This window comes from Medicago truncatula, chromosome 4 (genome assembly GCF_003473485.1).
Source record: "Medicago truncatula cultivar Jemalong A17 chromosome 4, MtrunA17r5.0-ANR, whole genome shotgun sequence".
In the NCBI taxonomy this organism is placed as follows: Eukaryota; Viridiplantae; Streptophyta; class Magnoliopsida; order Fabales; family Fabaceae; genus Medicago; species Medicago truncatula.
The window spans coordinates 48,553,553-48,575,663 of record NC_053045.1 but is presented as its reverse complement, the minus strand read 5'-3'; the positions used below and the strand labels follow the sequence as shown (position 1 = coordinate 48,575,663).

General features: G+C 34.0%; 3 protein-coding genes across 7 annotated transcripts; all 3 read right to left on the bottom strand.

Moving 5' to 3' along the window:
- Positions 1 to 56: 56 nt before the first annotated feature.
- LOC11406891 (aluminum-activated malate transporter 12) lies at positions 57 to 10,050 on the bottom strand. Of its 5 annotated transcripts, XM_039833033.1 has the most exons (8): positions 9,912 to 10,040; positions 3,674 to 3,963; positions 3,258 to 3,523; positions 2,856 to 2,996; positions 2,305 to 2,577; positions 2,102 to 2,223; positions 1,467 to 1,610; positions 57 to 808 (listed from the first exon to the last, which is right to left on the bottom strand). In XM_039833033.1, exons 3-8 carry the CDS (start codon positions 3,481 to 3,483, stop codon positions 194 to 196), a joined length of 1,521 nt encoding a protein of 506 aa, XP_039688967.1. In that variant the 5' UTR covers positions 3,484 to 3,523; positions 3,674 to 3,963; positions 9,912 to 10,040; the 3' UTR covers positions 57 to 193. The 5 variants fall into 5 exon arrangements, with proteins under 5 accessions (XP_039688967.1, XP_039688966.1, XP_039688965.1 ...); XM_039833032.1 differs by lacking the exon at positions 3,674 to 3,963 and having other exon boundaries at positions 9,912 to 10,050; XM_039833031.1 differs by having other exon boundaries at positions 3,258 to 3,963.
- On the bottom strand, positions 7,461 to 9,382 carry LOC120580157 (F-box/LRR-repeat protein 13-like). Its single transcript, XM_039833455.1, has 2 exons — positions 9,321 to 9,382; positions 7,461 to 8,487 (listed from the first exon to the last, which is right to left on the bottom strand). Exons 1-2 carry the CDS (start codon positions 9,380 to 9,382, stop codon positions 7,665 to 7,667), a joined length of 885 nt encoding a protein of 294 aa, XP_039689389.1. The 3' UTR covers positions 7,461 to 7,664.
- On the bottom strand, positions 9,706 to 15,303 carry LOC11407297 (aluminum-activated malate transporter 12). The gene is made up of 7 exons (XM_003608579.3): positions 14,872 to 15,303; positions 14,549 to 14,689; positions 13,912 to 14,184; positions 13,702 to 13,823; positions 13,300 to 13,443; positions 11,868 to 12,771; positions 9,706 to 10,623 (listed from the first exon to the last, which is right to left on the bottom strand). Exons 1-6 carry the CDS (start codon positions 15,179 to 15,181, stop codon positions 12,157 to 12,159), a joined length of 1,605 nt encoding a protein of 534 aa, XP_003608627.1. The 5' UTR covers positions 15,182 to 15,303; the 3' UTR covers positions 9,706 to 10,623; positions 11,868 to 12,156.
- Positions 15,304 to 22,111: the final 6,808 nt, after the last annotated feature.

Here is a 22,111-nt window from a genome sequence, read left to right as displayed (position 1 = left end):
CCTAGAATTTGATTTTCTTTATTCCAAACAATGTTGGACTTGCTCTCAAATAGAAATAAGAAAAAATGAAGTATAAAAATATCTGATGATAAAACATAGTCTAAAATATGAATCATCACAATCAAATATAGAATAGCAAATAATCGATATTATATATCATGAAAATAATGTATTTCCTTGCTCTTTATCAAACTCAATCTCCTCCATGAGAAGGGAAATGGTTGTCCATCACATCAACTCTTGGTTTCTCACATCTAACAGAAAATTCATCACCATGTCTATACTCTTTGAAACATGCCAACCGACCAAGTTCTTCAACTTCATCAATTATTAAGTCCAGTTTCGCCACGGTTTCCACAAGCAATGAAACAAAAGCAGCAAAAGGCAATGCTTCAGAAAACTCAAGACTAGTAATAACAATTTTACTCATCTGGCTTCTCAATGCCTTACGTTCTTGTAATTGTTCGGCTTCCATTGTCTGTTCAGCTGATACACTTTTGGTTTTCCAATCTAACAAAGCTGAAGAATCGGTTTTAACACTTGAGAGTGAGCTCTTTCCATGAGAAGAAGCTATGGTGGCGAGCATGTTGTTAGCTTGGATGTCATTGGAGCCTAAGAAGAGTCGTGGCTGTGATTTTATGGCAGTGTTGAGGTCTTGCAATGCTTCACGAAGATTATCGGAGAGAATTTCTGGTGAGCAATGGCGCCTACTTTTTATGCTGTTGGCAAGTTCTATTAGTACTTTTGATACCTCTGCTGCTAGTCTTATGCAAGGGTCCTTGAACAGGACTCGAACAGATCTTGGTGTCTGAAAATAAAATTTATCAAATTAAAAGGAGAAGAAAATCTAGAACGAGAATCAGTCAATTAGGGAGATATTGTATGATGCATATCTTTCAAATTTTTACGGTTAAAAGTATCTGATACTTCAAAAAAATCAACCCCTAAGCTAATTCATAGGGTGAATGTCTATGTAGCACGATACTTCAAAAAAATCAGAATAAATGCATGTTTGGTGTCTGAGACGTGTTTGTTTCCAATACCGACGCATGGAGTTATACTCTTTCATTTAATTTTTTGAAATCATTATTGGTGTCGACTTGTCAGTTCAGAGTCAAGACGATTATTCTCGTTAGTGTTAGTGCTTCCAAGGTGAAGGTGGCCTCCACTTTATGCAAGGAGGTATTTGGAGAGTGAAGTTTAGATTAGTCTTAGGCTCAATGTCAGATATCACAATAACATATTTAAAATAGATTTTGATACCATCTTAAAATTTGAATTTTGAGGTCAATGAATTTCAAAAGCTAATTTATGGGGGGAGGATTGTCCAACCTACGATATAACCACTATTTTGGCTAGAAAAAGGGTATCTCCAACAGAGAATATAAAGGTAACATTATCCTTCATCAAATGGTGAGATGCTAAGTTGTGATCAAATTTATGTTAAGAACTCAAATATTATGTACCTGAATTTCTGTTCTCAAACAACCATGTAGAGCTACCACTGTATACCCGAATTGACGAAGAACAGTTCCAACTTTTACATACTGTTGACATGGAAATTTGTGACAGTACCTAAAATGCCTTGGCTCCCAACTTCCATGTAATGCCTGCACAGTTCAAAACAAAACGATTTGAGGAGTAAGACATTATTTGAAGCACTGGAGCAAATATCAGACACGACACTCTGACGTAAACACCGATAATAATTAAAAAATATTTTCTTGTGCAAAAAAAAAAAAATTAAAAAAAAATTTAAAGTGGTTGAATATGGCCACATATGTCTGTTTTGTGATTGTGTCGGACACAGACATGTATCGGATACCAGACACCTCTTTCATCCAAAGTGTTGATGCTACACATACCTGGTGTAGAAAGTTAGGTGCCCTATGCTAATTAACAACTGATGTATGATAATTGTGAATATTAAAAAAATTGTGAGCAAAAAAGATTTATGAATAATTTAGAATTGCTTGACTTAGGGTACATATTGGATGTGTATTGATCGTAACAAGAATTTCCCATGAAGATCAACTTTCAATGGTAGCTTCATTATACTCAGCATGTTTTAGAATGAATCAAAACAAGATGAATAGCTTACCAATGTTTCATCAGTGGATTTTGAATCCAAAACTGCTTTATAACCTTTGTATATTGAATCATCACATGATTTTATATCACCAGAAACTTCAATTTCTCCATTAAAATATTCACCGACACAAGCTGCACGAATTCACACCGTACAATAAAATGTTATCATACAAAGCAAAACCTTTGATACTATGTGTTGTAAACTTTACATACCTTCTATAGATTTGGCTAGGCCTTCAAGTTTGAAAGCTGTGGAATGACGTAGATCTTCCCCGGACCAATTTGGAAATACTAAAAGACTCATGAAAAGGCAAATGGCACAGCCAATGGCTATGGTATAGAAGCGGTCACGTGCCATCTTCACGACATTATCAACTCGGTAACTTGAAACAGTTAACAAATTGAATGTCAAGAGAAAGATAGCCACACCATAATCATAACTCTTCTTTATATAGGGAATGAACCTCATATATGTGGTTGCAGATCCTTCCATACACAACAATTGAGATAAAAAAAAATTATTTTGGTTACAGTTGAGGCTTCAAGACTAGCTACAAGATATAGTGAAAAGAATATTGAAATTTGAGTGATGACAAATGGAACTTGATCAGAATATTAAACCTTAGATAAATTACTTCTTAAAATACCAGAATGATATTTTGACAACATATGTCGTCGGATACCGTATAAATATTTTGACAACATCGGATACCGCGTTTGATGTTACATTTGTGATGTTGAAATAACATTAGGCATAGATATACCTATTATAAAAACTGCAAATGCAATGAAAACAGCTTGAAGGATCTGACCAGATTCATTTGCAACATAATCAAGAAGAAATGACAATAACCCTGCTAATAATGTCCCCAATCCTCTATTCATCCCTTTGCATAAAGTTGCCCCTGCCATCAAAAGAAATTACAAATTAAACTCATCCTTATACTATCTATCTATCTATGTTACTATACTTTTAATATCTATCATAATTTTAAATTGCGGTCTCTGTCCAAAATTGTGACCGCAACAAAGGCTTTGAAAACTTCAATTATAAGCAACCATAATTGCATCTGCATCAGTCACATTTATTTGTATTTTTCTATAATATCAAGGATGACAAAGTACAAAACAAGACCATTTGAGTTTAGGTAGAAAGTAATATATACCTGCGGTGAATTCGAACACCACGACGACGGTCATGACAGCCCAAATAGCATTCTCGCCAATTCCTTTAAAGAGTGGCTCCAATAGAAATAATAATGATACAAGAGTGAGAGATAAACCAACTTTGAATGCATGGATCACCCTTCTTGGGTCATCATATCCCACCTTCCATGTAGTCTTCCAAGCTAAACACGGAAACCTTTTAAGCCTTTCACCAAAAACATGCATACGTTTCTTCCATTTCTCAAGGTTTTCGCCACTCTCATTCCTAGCCATAGCCATTTCAAGGCCATCATGAACTTTCGGAATCATTTCTTATAAAAAGGCCAGATCTTATTATACTGATAATAGTGTAAGTAGCAAATAAATGTTTTAAACAAATAGTGATTTCTAGATATATGATGTTTAGAACTCTAACCTTCTACAAGAAAGGTGAATTTATATGGTTGTTGTATAGGGAGACAAACTTTCTAGAAGAGAGGTGAACTTTATATGGTTGTTGTATAGGGAGACAAGCTAAATGATACATATCAAAATTATGCTGCATAACCTCTCCACAGCCTCCACCACCCTAGTATGCTAGTTTCTCCATTGCGCCGCCCTATTATTGACTTTAAGCCAATAAAGCTACTATGTTTGGCAATTAGACTGTGTATAAGAGTTTCTATTTTAGGCAGAATGGAAGCAACAATTTAGAGAATGAGAACTCTGCATTTAATTGCAGTAGTAGTAAGTAAATAGGTTCAAGTACTATATTGACATTAGCAAAATATCAGTAAGCTATAAAAGTTATTTTAATATAGACTCAATGGAAAGTTTGAGTTTTCTTGGATTTCAGTCATTTAGCTAATTGACATAGCAAGTGATCTGTCACCTTAGAAACTCTACTCCACGGTTATTTTTTTTGTAAAACTAACGCCTCTCCCAAAAGCCTTGGATTGAAGGTTTTAGTCGTAAACATAGCTTCCACACGCTACCACGAGTGTGTAAACTCGCCTTACAATAAAAGTATATGTAAAACATGCAAGATAATTATATACTTGAGATGCAAGGTTTAATATCACTACTATAAATAAACGGAAATTTCTAGGTCACAATCGACATGTTAAACTTTTCAAATTTCGTAATCATTTTATTCTACAAACGTCCCAATTTCAATGAGCGGAAAAGTTTAGATCGAAGAGCATACACACTGGCCATTCGAAGTTGCATTGTCGCGTCTACCAAAACAAAAACCCTAAAAGACACCAACATATTTCTCTGACCAGCGACAGTTTACAGATTCCGTATTCTTGGTTCGTGCATTGGGTTGCCGTGTCTGATTGACATCTATCAAGGTTATTGTTGAGAGTCTGTTGGTAGAGATGTTCTCTATGGTCTTGGAGCCTAGCTATGGTAGGAGGGTTCACACTCTAGTTTATCTTTTCTTTTCTACTATTCTACTATTGTAGAGCCTTTAGCTCACCTTTAACATTCAATAAAATACAGTTTTTTATCTTGATTTTACGGGTTCCATCGTATCAAAATAACGGTAAACACACATTTGTGGAGTCTTCCACATTTTGCTTATATTACTTTTTAGCTACGCCTATCTGTGAATTTTGTTGCGACTCTCCTTACACAGGGATTTAATATATCTGCTTTTGCATTTCGTAACTACAACTGGTTTGGCATTTGGGTTGTAATTTTATATTGCTGCTATTATTGACTGCATACTGGGTTGTAACCAAATAAATTAATGGAGAATGCAACAAAACATGTCAAGATTACCGTATCAATTTGAAAAATTATATTGGAAAGAGTTGCAATTTTTGTCTAAACACCAACAACAACATTTTAATTTCATCTATCTCCTTCTCCTAAAAAAATTTTATCTGTCTCCTTCTGCTAAAAAAAATTAATTCATCTATCTCCATAAATTCTGCGGTATCACCCTTTATTTAGAGATACAAAATCACCCTTGAAATACATATTGTCGTCAGCCATACCTTTTCTTTTTTTATAAATGATATTTGTATAATTATTATGTGACAACTTTTAGAATAACTCGTTGTACTGTTATTCTCTCTATTGTTTTTGCCCTAAAAAAAGATGGAAGAAGAAAGTTATTCAAACATTGTCACGAAATGGTTATTTAAATATTATAACTCTTTTTTTGTTTTGTTTTAGATTCTCTCAATTGAAGGCTTACTTCCAACACAACTTGAGATGAAGCACCTAAGCAACCAGCCAATGATGCCTCTAATTACTAACTTAATGATGGATATGATGATTATTCTGTGAAGCACACTTGTCCTGAAAGTGAACAAAGACTAATTCACAATGCTTTCATACTAAATTATATATTAAAGAGCCTTGTTCACCAATGGTGCTAGGAAAATAATGTCTCAGTCAATGAGGAAACCACTAACAACAAAAAGTAGCATCAAGAGGCACAAGAATGAGAATGCTATTTCTCGTTGGAAAGTTGCCAAATGGTTCAACTGATATCCAATGACAATGTGCATACGAGATTCGGTTACTCGCAACAACTGGAATGGACAATAAAAGAATCAATAGCAGAGGTAGGGGCTATTCTATTTCTAGTAACCATTTTAAAATCGAAATATTCAAGAATCCAGGAACATGTTTTGACTGCATATTTCAAACTATCTATCTATAACAATATTTTGATCATGGCAGAAAGAGCAGTTGATAACATATTTGAAGTACTTGAATCAGGAAAGACTAGATAAACAAGAAAAAATGTTGAAGCAGAAATATATAGATTCTCTATGATAGATTATTGTAAAGTGTAAATTGGAGCAAGTTCTAAAGCAATGCTTGCTCTAGTTGGACTATTAAAAGAATGTACATCGATTGGTAAAGGAGAAGCTGCTGCATTATTCAATCTTGCAGCTTATGATCTTAAAGGTAAGTACTGTAAAAGCTATATTAGGCAAATCAATGTGCCTCACTCATGAAATTAAACATGTCAAAATTTGACAAGAGTGCAGAGGCAAATCCTATTCCATTTGACAAGATTTTGACAAAAATATCTAAAATCGTCCATAAAACCATGCTTCAGTGAAAAATCCTCAAGAGCTTATCTTTCACCTTTCAACAAGTAACCACCAAGAAAGACCGACTAAACTGTTTCCAGAGGCCCATATCTGCATGCAAAATAAAAAAAATATGTTATACGTTAATTGAATTGCAGAAATTCAATAATTTTGATGTTAAATTTCCCATATAAACTAGACATCCAACACAAACACAATATAATACTTGTTTCTCTAACTTTACAAGGTGGACCTTTTTTCTCTTGGTACACCTTATATGGGGACCTGATAACTTAATACATATATATTAGATAAAAGTAAACGACCATTGATCATTGATGGTGAGAACAATGCAGAAAAGTAAAAGACAGACAAGGATTCCTTTAAGAAAACAACTACTTATAAAACCTTGGTATGCGCCTGTTACCCAATGGTTATGCATCAAATCTGAGTTTACCATACAAGTGGCCATAAAATGGATAGGCATTGATCTAATGATAGTCATAAACAACTTTAATAGATATATATAAATAAGCAGGTAGACAAGTATTAACTAAATCATTTAAAGATGGTTTTTCCTTAACTTGTGCAGCAAGACAAAGTCATGAGTTTAACAATAGCTCATAGTTCAAAGTTCAAACCACTAAATCAAGCAACAGCAAGCAGGGTAGAGCAACTACTACTTACATAGTCTATATGTTTTCAAAAACTGAAAGTTGACATGTTGCAGAGGCCTTCGGGAATTAGGATAGCTTTCTTTCTATTTTCAGCGGCTCACTTTCGCACTTGATTGTCATAGTTTGTAAATTTTGTGCATTTCTCAAAATATATTCTACCAACCGAAGCTCATTTTTCCAGCCTAAGAAGTCCTGAATAATGCAAGTTGTAAGGCATGAAAAAAGGCATTGAGGAACAAATTCCGGTTCCTCCCAACATTCTTGATCATCTTCTCCATCCGACATTGCCACGTTAAATGCCTATTAATATTAGACGTTCATTAAAACAAAACATAAAGATGTGTTAAGAAAAGATAAACTAAATATGATTCTTAAAACTTCACAAACCTGACAAAGTTTGAGAATTTGAAGCTTAGGGCATACGTGCAGCACATGTAACACCGTATACCAACAATCGTGAATCTCTAAGTGGGTCAAATTATGAAAGATATAAATGTCATCAAGCTGCAGCCGATTCACTTAAATTATTTAGAATGGCACACCATCAAATCAGGGAAAAGTTCTCAAAAGAAAATGCATATGAATAACATTTCTACTGTGTTTTCCATCCCACTCCATCAATAGATTGTGTTCAATTATTTGTGTGTAAATTAGACACCAACACCGGACACAACACTTATATGTGCGTAAATTATTTGAAAAACGGAAACAATGAAAAATATTGAGTATCATGCATCATATTCACATTAAAACGGACCTCTTCATTTGTGTACAATGTTGTATCGATGCTCAGAGACTCTGAATTAGAAAATGCTCTTGCCGGAAAATCACACCAAAATACACTAGTATGTGCTCTAGTCAATTTGGGAAAGCTTAAGTTTTTATACTCTTGAATGGTAAGATAATCTTTCGCATCATAGAACTGTATATCAGACGCTTCAAGATCCTCAAGAATTGGTGATCCAGCTAGAAGCAACACAAAATCATTAACTTGTAAGAACTTAATGGATACCAAACGAAGGAATGTGAGCGAGGGAAGTTGAATTCCATTTACAGAAAAAGAAAACCCCTTCACACGGAACCAACAGAGATTGAGACTAACAAGGGTTCTGCAGGTGAAGATGCTAGTGGGCAATTTAGGAAGAAACTTATAAAAGTTACCATTATCGAGATGGAGATGAAGATGGTTGAGTTTGCGTTGAACAACGAGGTTGATCCATTTAGTGACATTGGGAAAGCTGAGATGATAAGCAAGATTAGGGTTACTGTAATGAATGTGTAGGTGGAAAGTGTTGATGAAATTGGTGTCAAGAGCGATTAAAACAGAAAAGAGAAACTCGTTGAAAGTGTAATTGGATTGAATGCCGTTTACTGTAATGTTGGGGAAAATGAGATTAGGAACATGGTGCCATAGATGAATCCATCTCTTTGAAAGAATGCTTGTTGCAACTGATTCTTTGGTTGTGAGAAATGAGAGAATGTGAATCAGAATCTCGTCAGGCAAATTACTGATTCTCGTTCACACCGATACTGATCTTGAAATTCTCTGTCGCGCCATTTCTTCTTCAAATAATTTGCAAGAACAGTTCTTTTCTTGAGGAGGGTGAAGACTGAAGCGTAATGCTGGCGTGGCGGAAAGAGAAGAAGGTAGGGGAAGTAATTATGAGGGACAAGGAAGGTGATTGATTTGCTTGGGAAATGAGACATTAGGGAGGAGTATTATGGGAAGTAAATATATAAGTGATGGAATCAGGTTTCATTGTTACGGATTGAAAGATGCTAGGTACTCTGGGTTAGAGGAGTTTATGGCACACATAGGACAGGAGATAGACCACTTGGCAAGCTAATGCATGCAGTTTTTGCTTCTAACAAATAAACAATATATGAAGTTATATTTCAAATCTTTACCTACAAAATTAGGTAGAAAGTAGAAACTAAACATTACATTTACCACACATAGAGAGCATCCATTGCCATTGATAACAAGGGACAAGTAAGTAAGTTAACATTGCCATATTTGTCACGTTTTCCAATTCTGTCTTCAATCAAAACTTCGGAAGCAAATATTAGAGCCAAATATGTACCAGACTTGGTATAAAAATTAACATGCAGTCACAATTTTAATACAATCGAAAAAATATTAGAGCCAAATATGTACCAGAATCGACATAAAAATGAAGGCGCTTTAAAAATAGCACTTCTCCTCTTGAAGAACCTTCTATTAACCTTAATCGTTCTCTTTCCTTTTTTATCTAATTTGAAAGTGCTTAAAAGTTGAAAGACCCTAGTCATTAGTTCTTAACAAGGTTTTAAATTGTCACCGTGATAACCGTCGCGATTTTGTCACAATCCTTGATATTGCAGAGAATCGCGATCTAATGCAAATGGTATGGCCTCAATAACGGGCATGTTGCAGTAACGGAGACATAACAAACCTTGATGTTGTTGCAATGTTCGTGGTCACAGACCTTTAAAATCCAGTTCTGCAAGCTTCTCTCTAATCACAAATCATGAGAGTGCCACAATTTATGGAGCAGTAGATTTACACACCTTTTCCTACCTACTACTAAATCACCCTTTATAATAACTTATTATTCAATGTCCAGCTTAACCGCCTAGTAACCTATGACAACAAAACCAAATCTCCAAACAGATCATTTAGATCCAACTCGTTTTTAGTGAGACAATCAACACATTCTATGCTATCAAAAGACATACACAAAACCCTTTTAAGAAAACAACTACTTAGTTAATCTATGAACACGCCTCCTACATTGTGGTTATGCATCAGATATGAATTTAGCATACAAGTATTAACTAAACCATTTAAAGATCATTTTTCATGAACTTGTGCAACAAGACAAAGATAGTTCAAACCAGCAAGTTGCATGGTTGAAGCTAATTAAACGACAAGCAGAATAGAGAAACTAGTACTTACATGGTCTATATGCTATCAATACACTAAAGGTTGACATGTTGCAGAGGCCTTCATGCTCGAGCACAGTTTTCTTCTATTTCTCCTTTCCATCGTCTTCGGCTCCATACTTTCATGGTTTGTAAAATTCCCGTATTCTTCAGAAATAAGTTGAGCAATAATGCCGAACTTACCTCACTTGTGCACCATAAAATTTACCCTCCAAAAATAATAAAGTGTTGAACTCCCACATCATTTTCCCACCTAATAATTCTCTCATATTTTTGGCTCTTCAAAAAAGAAAACAATAGGCAGTTCGCGTATTCTAAAATTTCAAAACAAAAGGCACATGAGAGACCGTGGAGATCGTTGAAGACACCTCTTTTGTTCAAAGCTTCTCTTGTGGGTGGTCTATCCTGCAATAGTGTCCAACCAAACACATTTCTGAGGGAGCTTCACTTTTTCGAATAAGATTTAAAGCAAGTCAAAGATTTTAGACCAAGTTTTCCTAACTGATACAGTTTATAGTAGGATTTCACACCAAAGCCATTCCATATGTCCAATGTCCTAGTCTAAAGTCCTTTTTGTGTAGACCAGATTAACCATTTCCATAATTACTTCCAACTCATGTACTTGTTCAGTTTTCTGTGGAGAAAATTTGTTGGCCCACTGCCATTGCCACCTCCAGATCCCATTTACAAAGAATCCATGTTCTGCAACTGTATAATTCTTCTGCCTGTAGAGAGAATAGGACTAGGAATGATTACTTCAGAGTTCAGAGTGTTACTACCTAGACATTTCTCTTTCAAAAATGATATTTGTTGATTATCTCAACTCATTGTTAACATTTGGCAGAGAACCAATGTGTCCCTGTTGCGAATTCGTTGAGAATATCACACCAATAACAACTTGATGTGTGGAGCAAGGAATAATCAAGCAACCAAAAAACAAAGTGTATGGAACAATTATAATCACAAGCCAAAAGTAGAAAACAACAGCGAGAGAAAAAGAAGAGAGAACACAAAAGAATTTGTTGACCCAGTTCGGTCCAAATTGACCTAGTCTGGGGGAGAGAGCAGCCATCCGTTCCACTATATGATGAGTAACGTTACAAAAGAGAAATCAATGGGTTACAAGAATAAGTCTCCCGCCTAATTCTACCCAAAGTCTCAATCTCTTCCCGTAACCAAGAGACTCGATCCTAATAGTGTTTCCCAAGGTGAATCAACCCTCAAACCCTAGTGTTTGTTCCAAAGAGACAAACTCTATACAAACCCTAGTTTTGTTGTTGCCTTTCTAAACCCTTGTTTCAGCCCCCTCTATCTCCAAGTTTGCTCTGATACAAGGTCTATATTTATAGTGAAAGTAATCCCTTAAAAAACTGAAACAAATCTGACTGAAAAATACGTTTTAAAAATATCTTCAGCGCGTCCATCGTGGCACGATGCGGCTTCATCGTGGCACGAAATTTCCAGTAGCTTCCTCAGAATCTTGCTTCAACAATCGTGGCGCGATGCTTCTCCATCGTGGCACGATTCTCCAAAATTCTGATTTTAAGTTAACTCTCACAGTCCCATTACTCACCAAAATTTTCTGGTTCTAGGACATCGCTCTGACAGATATTTGAGGCTAATGGCCCATATCTAAAAGTAATAATTCATAACAAATTGTTTGTGTCTCAAGGAGACGAGACATCTCCACATTCACTTTCCAAGAAGACAAATTTTAAAACTTTCTAAATTTTTTATTCCAAGGCCTCCGTTTTCCTTTGACCTACACATTATTCTAATTTCTAACTAAACTAGTTAATCTTCCGCAACTCTGCCTTTCTAGTTTCTACCCTACAAAATCGTGATATTTAATATTTTTTTCAATTAATAATAAATAAGCATACAGTTGAAGGTTTTCTTCCAACACAGCTTGAGATTGCGAGTAGCCGTGGATATGATGATTGTTGTGTGTGTGATTGTGAGTAATTACCTTATCTACCACTTGGATTGCGCTAAACTTTACGAGGGATCCTGTGAACTTTCGTAGAACTTGGTTCTTAATTTGTACCAAACAATGTTGGACTTATTCTAAAATAGAAAAAATAAAAAGGAATAGATTTGAAGTATAAAAATATCAAATCTCATCTAAAATTACCAGAGTACATAGTCTGATGATAAAAAATAATGAAACATATACATCATCACAATCATTTATATATTAGTGAATAATCAGTATTATATATTATGAAATTAATGTATTTCCTTACTCCCATTCAGAATCACTCTCCTCCATGAGAAGGTAAATGGTTCTCCAAAACATCAACTCTTGGTTTCTCACAACTAATAGAAAACTCATCGCCAGGTGTATACTCTTTGAAACACGCCAATCTCCCAAGTTCTTCAACTTCATCAATTATCAAATCCAGTTTTGCCACCGTTTCCACGAGCAAAGAAGCAAAAGCAGCAAAAGGCAATGCTTCAGAAAACTCAAGACTAGTGATAGCAATTTTACTCATCTGGCTTCTCAACACCTTACGTACAGGTAATTGTCCTTCTTCCTTTGTCTGTTCAGCTGATACACTTTTGGTTTTCCAATCTAACAAAGCTGAAGAATCGGTTTTAACACTTGAGAGTGAGCTCTTTCCATGAGAGGCGGCTATGGTAGCGAGCATGTTGTTTGCTTGGATGTCATTGGAGCCTAAGAAGAGTCGTGGTTGAGATTTTATTGCTGCGTTGAGGTCTTTCAATGCTTCATGTAGATGATCAGAGAGTATTTCTGGTGAGCAATGACGCCGACTTCTTATGCTGTTGGCTAGTTCTATTAGTGCTTTTGATACCTCTGCTGCTAGCCTTATGCAAGGGTCCTTGAATAGGACTCGAACAGATTGTGGAGTCTGAAAAAGATAATAAATCGAATTAAGAGAAAAATACTAGAAAAGCTACAGTAGCAATTCTACTAGACGTGGGTACAGTTAAATGATTTCTGTGATCAATCGTTTTGTGTTCTTATAAGCGTTTATTTATCTGTTTTCTTTAGAGAAGAATTCTCTTTTCTTGCAAATTGTTCTACAGTTAAAAGTATCTTAGAATTTGCTAAATCGTAGGGTGAAGGTTGCCCCCACTTTACGCGGGAGACATTTGGAGGGTGAAGTTTAGACTTATCTCTGAGTGGCTCAATAACAACATAATTTGATACCGCCTTTAAATTTGGATTCTGGTAACATTCGATTCCAAAAGCTAATTCATGGGGTGGTGATTGTCCCACTTATAAATATAACTACTATTTGGACTAGTCAAAGTGGTAATTCCATCAAAGAATATAAAGGTATCACTGTCATTTATCAAATGAAATGCTAAACTGTGATCAGGTACAGATTCACAAAATGGTCAAAATTATGTTAAGAACTCAGATGTTACCCTACCTGAATTTCTGTTCTCAAACAGCCATGTAGAGCTACCACTGTATACCCGAATTGGCGAAGAACAGTTCCAACTTTTACATACTGTTGCGATGGAAATTTGTGACAGTACCTAGAATGCCTTGGCTCCCAACTTGCATGTAATGCCTACACAATTCAAAACACAGCCATTTGAAGATCAAGATATTCTTCTAAGCGAATTAACAATTGATATATGATCATTTTGAATAAATAAATATTTAGGCACAAAAGACTTATGAATCATTTAGCTTTGTTTGACTTAGTACGCATAATTTGTGGTATCCGACATTTATACAAGAATTTCTCATGAAGGCCAGCTCTTAGTGTGAGCTATATTATACTTAGCATGATTTTGAATGAATCAAAACAAGATTGGTAGCTTACCAATGTTTCATCTGTGGATTTTGAATCCAAAACAGCCTTATAACCTTTGTATATTGGACCTTCAGATGATTTTATATCACCAGAAACTTCAATTTCTCCATAAAAATATTCATTGACACAAGCTGCAATATTTCACACCATACAATAAATTGTTAATATGCAAAGTAATAAAACCTTTGATACTATGCATGTGTTATGAATTTGGCATACCTTCTATAGATTTGGCAAGGCCTTCAAGTTTGAAAGCTGTGGAATGATGAAGGTCTTCCCCTGACCAATTTGGAAATACTAAAAGACTCATGAAAAGACAAATGGCGCAGCCAATGGCTATGGTGAAGAAGCGGTCATGTGCCATCTTCAAGACATGATCAACCCGGTAACTCGAAACAGTTAACAAGTTGAAGGTTAAGAGGAATATAACCACACCATAATCATAATTCTTCTTTATATAAGGAATGAACCTCATATAAGTGGCCGTAGATCCTGGCATACACAACAAGTTAACAGGACACCACAAATAATTTCGATAAATGTTTTTGAATTGATTACAATTGAGGCCTCCAGACTAGCTACAGGATAGTGAAAAGAAGGTTACAGTTTGAGTGATGACAAATTAAACAATAGAAAATATATTGACAACAAATATTGTCGGATACTATATAAACATAAGATTTCGAGTTTTATGTATTTGTTTTCTTTCTTTCAATCACATCGGCGGTGTTAGAATTGTGACGTTCAAATCATAACACTATACATATATAAGTAATATTTGAGCAATTTATCAAAACAAAGGGAATTTTTCAAGGCATTAACTTTAGTAGAATCATTTTCTTTTTCAAATATATACCTATTATAAAAACTGCAACTGCAATGAAAACAGCTTGAAGGATCTGACCAGATGCATCTGCAACATAATCAAGAAGAAATGCCAATAATCCTGCTAATAATGTCCCCAATCCTCTATTCAGCCCTTTGCATAAAGTTGCCCCTGCCATAAAAAAATTACAAATTAAAGTCATCAATAAACTATGTGTCTGTGTTACTATACTGTTTCTATCATAGTTTTAAATTGCAGCCAAAACCACAATTGTTGCTTTATTGGTCGCATTTATTTATATTTTCTCGCCAAAATCATGGGATGAAAAAGTACAAAACAAGACTATTTTATACCTGCAGTGAACTCGAAAACCACCACGACAGTCATGACAGCCCAAATAGCATTTTGGCCAATCCCTTTAAAGAGTGGCTCCAATATATAAAGCAATGATACAAGAGTAAGAGATAAACCAACTTTGAATGCATGGATCACCCTTCTTGGATCATCACATCCCACCTTCCAAGTAGTCTTCCAAACCAAACAAGGAAACCTTTTAAGCCTCTCACCAAAAACATGCATACGTTTCTTCCATTTCTCAAGGTTTTCGCCACTCTCATTCCTAGCCATAGCCATTTCAAGGCCATCATGAACTTTAGGAATCATTTCTAATAAAAAGGCTAGGTCTTATTAGACTGATAATAGTGTAAGTAGCAAAGAATTTTTTTAAAAAAAAATGGTGATTTCTAGATGTATGATGCTGAGAACTCTAACCTTCTACAAGAGACATGAACTTTATATGGTTGTTGTATAGGGAGAAAGAAACTAGAGATGTCATTTTCATGTTCACATGTATTACATTATAAAGTGCTCAAAGCTTTAAAGAGAGTAGCTTTCTCAAGTATTAATCAATGTCATTTTCATTTTCTGGTTTTAGCTACTGCTATTTTCATCATTTTATATTTGAATCAGACTCTTTATTAGTGTTGTGAATTCCGGACTCAAATTACACACCAATACAAACTATATGATGTGTAGAGCAAGTATCAATGGCAACCAATAACCAAATGTAAATAAACCACAAGCAATAACAACAATATAGACCTAGTCTATATACCAAGTGCATGGCAAAACCACAATTCAACCAAAGGATAAACAAGATAAAGAGAGTAAAAAAAAGATAACAACACCAAGAAATGTTTACCCAGTTCGGTCCAACTTGACTTACTTTAGAGGAGAGATTGATCTCTCCAATCCACTATCAATGAGTTCTTACAAAGAGATACAAATAGGTTACAAGAAATTAGCTTCAACAAGCTCACAAAGAACAACTCTAATTTCTACCCATTTTCCCAATCTCACCAATGAACAAGACACTCATGATTTTCACTCTCCCAAGGTGTTTACAATTGTTTCTCAACTCTAGAATCTAACCCCCAAAAGAGAACCAACCCTTAACATTTGATTTCACTAAGGCTTTGTTTGCGAGTTTTGAGGGGAAGGAAAGGAAAGGTTAAGGAGGGGAAGGGAAGGAAAGGGAGGGAAAGGAGAAAGGAGGGAAAACTTTCCCCTTGTTTGGGAGTTAAAAAGCCAATAAGGTAAGGAGATGGATGACTTATGTTATAATTTTACTATTTTACCATTTTTCCTCTTAAATTGTTATACTTTGTAATTTAACTACTAATTTATTCAAAGCAACTTATCTCATGAAAAATAAATTATTACGATCTATTTTTAAAAAACAACTTATTCAAAATAACTTATTTATAAAAAATAAAAAAAAATAAAAAAAAACTTATTACAATCACTTTTTAAAAACAACTTATTTATACAAAACAACTTATTACGGCCTCTTTTTAAAAAACAACTTATCTTATGAAAAACAAATTATTACGATCTTTTTTTAAAAAACAACTTATTCAAAACAACTTATTTATACAAAACAGCTTAATACAACCTCATTTTCTAAAAGCGCTTATTCAAAACAGCTTATTTATACAAAACAGCTTATTACAACCTCTTTTTCAAAACAGCTTATTTATACAAAACAACTTAATACGACCTCATTTTCTAAAAGCGCTTATTCAAAACAACTTATTTATACAAAACAGCTTATTACAACCTCTTTTTCAAAAAGAGCTTATTCAAAACAGCTTATTTATGCAAAACAGCTTAATCCAATCTCTTTTTCAAAAACAGCTTATTCATAAAAAACAGCTTATTATGACCTCATTTTCAGAAATCGTTTATTCAAAACAACTTATTTATACAAAACAGTTTAATATGACCTCATTATCAAAAACAGCTTATTTATACAAAACAGCTTAATACGACCTCATTTTCTAAAACCGCTTATTCAAAACAGCTTATTTTTACAAAACAGCTTATTACGACCTCTTTTTCAAAAACAGCTTATTCAAAACAGCTTATTTATGTAAAACAGCTTGATACGATCTCTTTTACAAAAACAACTTATTCAAAACAACTTATTTATACAAACCTTGTATTTTCAAAGAGATCGTATTAAGCTGCTTTGCATAAATAAGCTGTTTTAAATAAGCTATTTCTGAAAAAGAGGTCGTAATAAGCTGTTTTGTATAAATAATCTGTTTTGAATAAGCTGTTTTTTAAAAAGAGATCGTATTAAGCTGTTTTGCATAAATAAGTTGTTTTGAATAAGCTGTTTTTGATAATGAGGTCATATTATGTTGTTTTGTATAAATAAGCTGTTTTGAATTAACGATTTTGGAAAATGAGGTCGTAATAAGCTGTTTTGTATAAATAAGTTGTTTTGAATAAACGGTTTCTGAAAATGAGGTCATAATAAGCTGTTTTATATAAATAAGCTGTTTTGAATAAGCTGTTTTTGAAAAAGAGGTCGTAATAAGCTGTTTTGTAAAAATAAGCTGGTTTAAAAAAGCGGTTTTAGAAAATGAGGTCGTATTAAGCTGTTTCGTATAAATAAGCTGTTTTTGAAAATGAGGACGTATTAAGCTGTTTTGTATAAATAAGTTGTTTTGAATAAGTTGTTTTTGAAAAAGAGATTGGATTAAGCTGTTTTGCATAAATATGCTCTTTTTGAAAAAGAGGTTGTAATAAGCTGTTTTGTATAAATAAGCTGTTTTGAATAAGCGCTTTTAGAAAATGAGGTCGTATTAAGCTGTTTTGTATAAATAAGCTTTTTTGAATAAGCTGTTTTTGAAAAAGAGGTTGTAATAAGCTGTTTTGTATAAATAAGCTGTTTTGAATAAGCGCTTTTAGAAAATGAGGTCGTATTAAGCTGTTTTGTATAAATAAGCTGTTTTGAATAAGCTGTTTTTGAAAAAGAGATCGTATTAAGCTGTTTTGCATAAATAAGTTGTTTTGAATAAGCTGTTTTTGAAAATGAGGTCGTAATAAGCTGTTTTGTATAAATAAGCTGTTTTTGAAAAAGAGATCGTATTAAGCTGTTTTGTATAAATAAGTTGTTTTGAATAAGGTAATTTTTAAAATGAGGTCGTAATAAGCTGTTTTGTATAAATAAGTTGTTTTGAATAAGCGGTTTTTGAAAATGAGGTCGTAATAAGCTGTTTTGTACAAATAAGTTGTTTTGAATAAGCTATTTTTGAAAATGAGGTCGTAATAAGCTGTTTTGTATAAATACGTTGTTTTGAATAAGCGGTTTTTGAAAATGAGGTCGTAATAAGCTGTTTTCTATGAATAAGTTGTTTTTAAAAAAGATTGTAATAATTTTAGTAATGTCTAAAATTGAAATTTTGAATTATTAAGAGGGCAAAATTGTCAATTTGTATGTTTAACCCCCCAAAACCCCCCAATTTGGGGGAACTTTAAAATTGGACAAATGAAGCCCTTCAAAACCCCCCAAAACCTTTCCCTTGTTTTTTTTAAAACTTACAAACAAGGGTTTACACTCCATAAGCCTTTCCTTCCCTTCCCCTCCCCTCCAAAACCCAACTCGCAAACAAAGCCTAAGGATCTTCTCTTTTGGTTTCACAAGACTCACCCAAGTTGCTCACAAAAGACTCTCCACTCATGTGTTTCCCAACCCCATGAATCTTCCCCAAAAGGCACCAACCCTTTTCACAAAAGCTCCCTCTTTTGGTTCTCCAAGATTCACATCTTGAAGCTTTGAACCTCACCCAAAGACCCTCAACCTTTAGTATCTAAAACCCTAAAAGTTTCATCCTTTGGTTTCCATGAGATTCACCAAGCTTACCCAACAAATGGGTCAAAGAATGCATATATTATGTTCAGATCCGGACAAAATCGTGTCACGATTTCCCAAATCGTGACACGTTTGGTGCATATGACCCAAGGTACGACCAACCTTATTCTGAAAATGTGCCTAGCAAGCTGAAAATCGTGTCACGTTTTCCCAAAATCGTGACACGATTGGACACTCACAAAACATGCTCACGGCATGCCAAAATCGTAAACGTTACCCAAATCGTGTCACGTTTTGGCACTTTCACACAATCCATTTTTGAATCATATCTCAACAATTAGGCTTCACTACAACTTGTACTCTAACTTATATTCCTTCTCTTTTGACTCTTATAAGAAAAGTGAGGATCAATTATTTTTGTGGTGATTTTATCGTTTTTCGGTCACAATTCAACTAGGGGTGGAAAAAGGCTAGACCGAGCTAATCTTTGCGTGGCCTGAGCCTGTCCCGTCGAAAATTTTAAGACCTAAGTCTGGCATGCGGTCTGTCATAGGCTTACTTTGTAGGTTTTAGTCTGACCTTTTGAAAGCTTGATACGGCTTGCTAGCCTTTTTAAAAGCCTATTTCATATGAACATTTTAAAGAAGTAATGTGATCAAAGTGTAAATGAATTAGTGAACTAAATATATCAATGAGATTAAACTCTTTCTTCAAACAATCGTCAAATATTCAATTCTTATTGAATGTCTGTCTGTTTAGAACTAGTTTACACCGACAATGCCTATCTCATTTTCTCTTGAATTTATTAAAAAGTTTAATCCACGTAATATGTTATAAGTGATGAACAACACAAACATCTATAAAACATCACCTAAATTGTATCCTTAATATCAATATTATCTTTCAATTTATGGTTATGTATGACTTACTTGTCCTAGATTTAGAAAACAAAAATAAATCAAATTTGTATTTGATATGCTCAGCAAGTGCTTATGAATGATGTTAAAAAATGCAATCTGTGATATGATAAGGCATTGGATTTTTTTTATTTAATGAAATTATTTTATCAAATCAAAATTACCATAGTAACAACTTTTAGAATTCTTACCGTGAATGTGCCCGTCTCTCTAGCTATGCATATTTGGATTGACGATAATACTAAGCCACCACAGTGACTAGCTTTCGAAATGCAAAATTTTACAATGGAATTTTAATCATAATGCAGATATCACAACAATAGGTTTACATACATGCTTGGCCTTTTAATATAGAGAAATGATATTTGTACAACTATTTTGTAATAACCTTTGGACAACTTTCTCTCTCATACTCACGTGACATTCTTATTCTCTCTCCATTGTATTTACCAATAAGAAAAGAGAAAAGCAAGATTGTCACCAAAGTTATCATATCAATTGGATGTACAAATATCATTACTCTTTAATATAACTTTAAAAAGTCTGCGTAGTCAAACACCTAGCTACACCCTGGCAAACTTCGGGGTCATTGTGCATCATCTTTATAAGTTTAACAAAATTACATCAGCTTAATTTTGACAAATTCACAGTCAATCCAAACACAGTAAATTTTCATTCATTTTTAAAGCGATGAGAGTTTGGTCCGAATTCTTGATCACGGTAGATTTTGAAGTTCATTTTTATATCTAAATATACATTGGATCGACTACGTAAATTTGTATTCTCTGTGGTCAAAATTCCATGCAAGCACTTCATATTTAGTGCAAATTTAAATGTTAATTTTTTTAAAAGAAATCATCTTTAAATATGAATCGTCTAATTTCAATCCAATAATCATCCATGTGGTGACTGCGTTGATCCCTACCTACAAGGGATCCGAATTTCATAGCACATTGATGCAAAACTACTACATTTTTTATTACAAAAATGAAGAAAACAAAACTACAGTTCGGTGAAGTTCAATAAATGGAAACTTTTTTTTTTTTTTGTTGAAAAATTCGGTAAATAACATAAAGCTACACATATAAACATGAAGCTTGCTTTATAATATACATGTAAAAAAAGAGTGATTATCACATTAAGGCACCCTTTGTTGTGCAAGCAGTGGACTAGTGTCAAAAAAAGGTTTGATTTTCACATTACATGTAAAAAGAAAAAAGTTTTACATTATAGAGTCGCAATTAGAAAGTCAGTGGACTAGTGTGCAAGCAAGCAATACCCTAAAAAGTTTGATTATCACATTAAGGTACCCTTTGGTTCACGGGAAACTGGAATACTGGTGGCCTCTGTACGCTATATTCTCTCACATGCAATTTAAGCTAAAGGACGTTTTCTCTACCCTTTCAGTAGGCGTAGGTTGAACCCAATTCCACCAGGTTGAAGAACAAACTTTTAACCAAATGAATTCTAAGGATACCAGCAGTAAATTGTTATTTTAATGTGCTTCATTTGATTGTAATTGTTATTTTAATGTGTTTCATTTGATTGTAAATTTCACAAACTTAAGAGTTGTGTGTTTTTTTAAAAAAGAATTTAAAGTTTGATTTAAAAAGAGTTAAAGAAGTTGCATTACAGTTTTTTTTTTATTTGAGATTGTAAAAGTGGGGAAAATATGAGATGTTGGACAGATATGAGATATTTGTGCGTTAAGAAATTTACTAGTAGAAACTCTGGTTGATGGAAAATGAGATAACGTTATAGAAATATGGATCCGGTTAAAAAGACAAGCTAATTTTCTTAAAATCTGCTAAGAATTTTGACTGTTTTTTTTTTCTTCACTGAATTTCATAGTTGAAGAAGATTCCACAAAACAAGTATGATTCTGAAATAAAGCATGAAGCTTTTCTCTTCTACTTTGTTGTGGGATAACTGGTAATGTTCAAAACCCAACATGTTTACACTATTACGAAACCAACAAACAAATGAACATTAAAAAGAGGGTTTTGTTGATGTTGAAGTTGAAGAGAGAGAGAGAGAGAGAGAGAAAATGAGGGACATTGCAAAGAACTGTAGAAGTGATCTGGTAGGTCAGCTACAGATTATTGTACCCTGTGTTTTCATAGTTTCATATTGAGGAAAGATATGAAATCAGAGGTAAGAATTTCGTTTGGTTGAGATAGGAATTATCAACGCTGTCAGGTGCACCATATTATCACAGACAAATCGTTTATTCTACAGAGTGAAAATAGTCATGCACCTGCAAGACATGTACGAGTCTCACACATCAGGGACAGCCTGTTAAACGAGTCAAATCTCAATTATTTAATTCCTAAACAAACCTTTTATTAATCAGCAGCTACGTATATAAATCACCAAAGGGAAAGGCTTAGAGTTAGACCAAACTTAGATTGAAGGGAAAATGGACCAAACTTGCCATGGAATAGGAAGGTCCACCACCTGTCAAAATAAAAATGACTCTGTTGCCCATTTCTTATTTTCAAACAAGGCAACGGA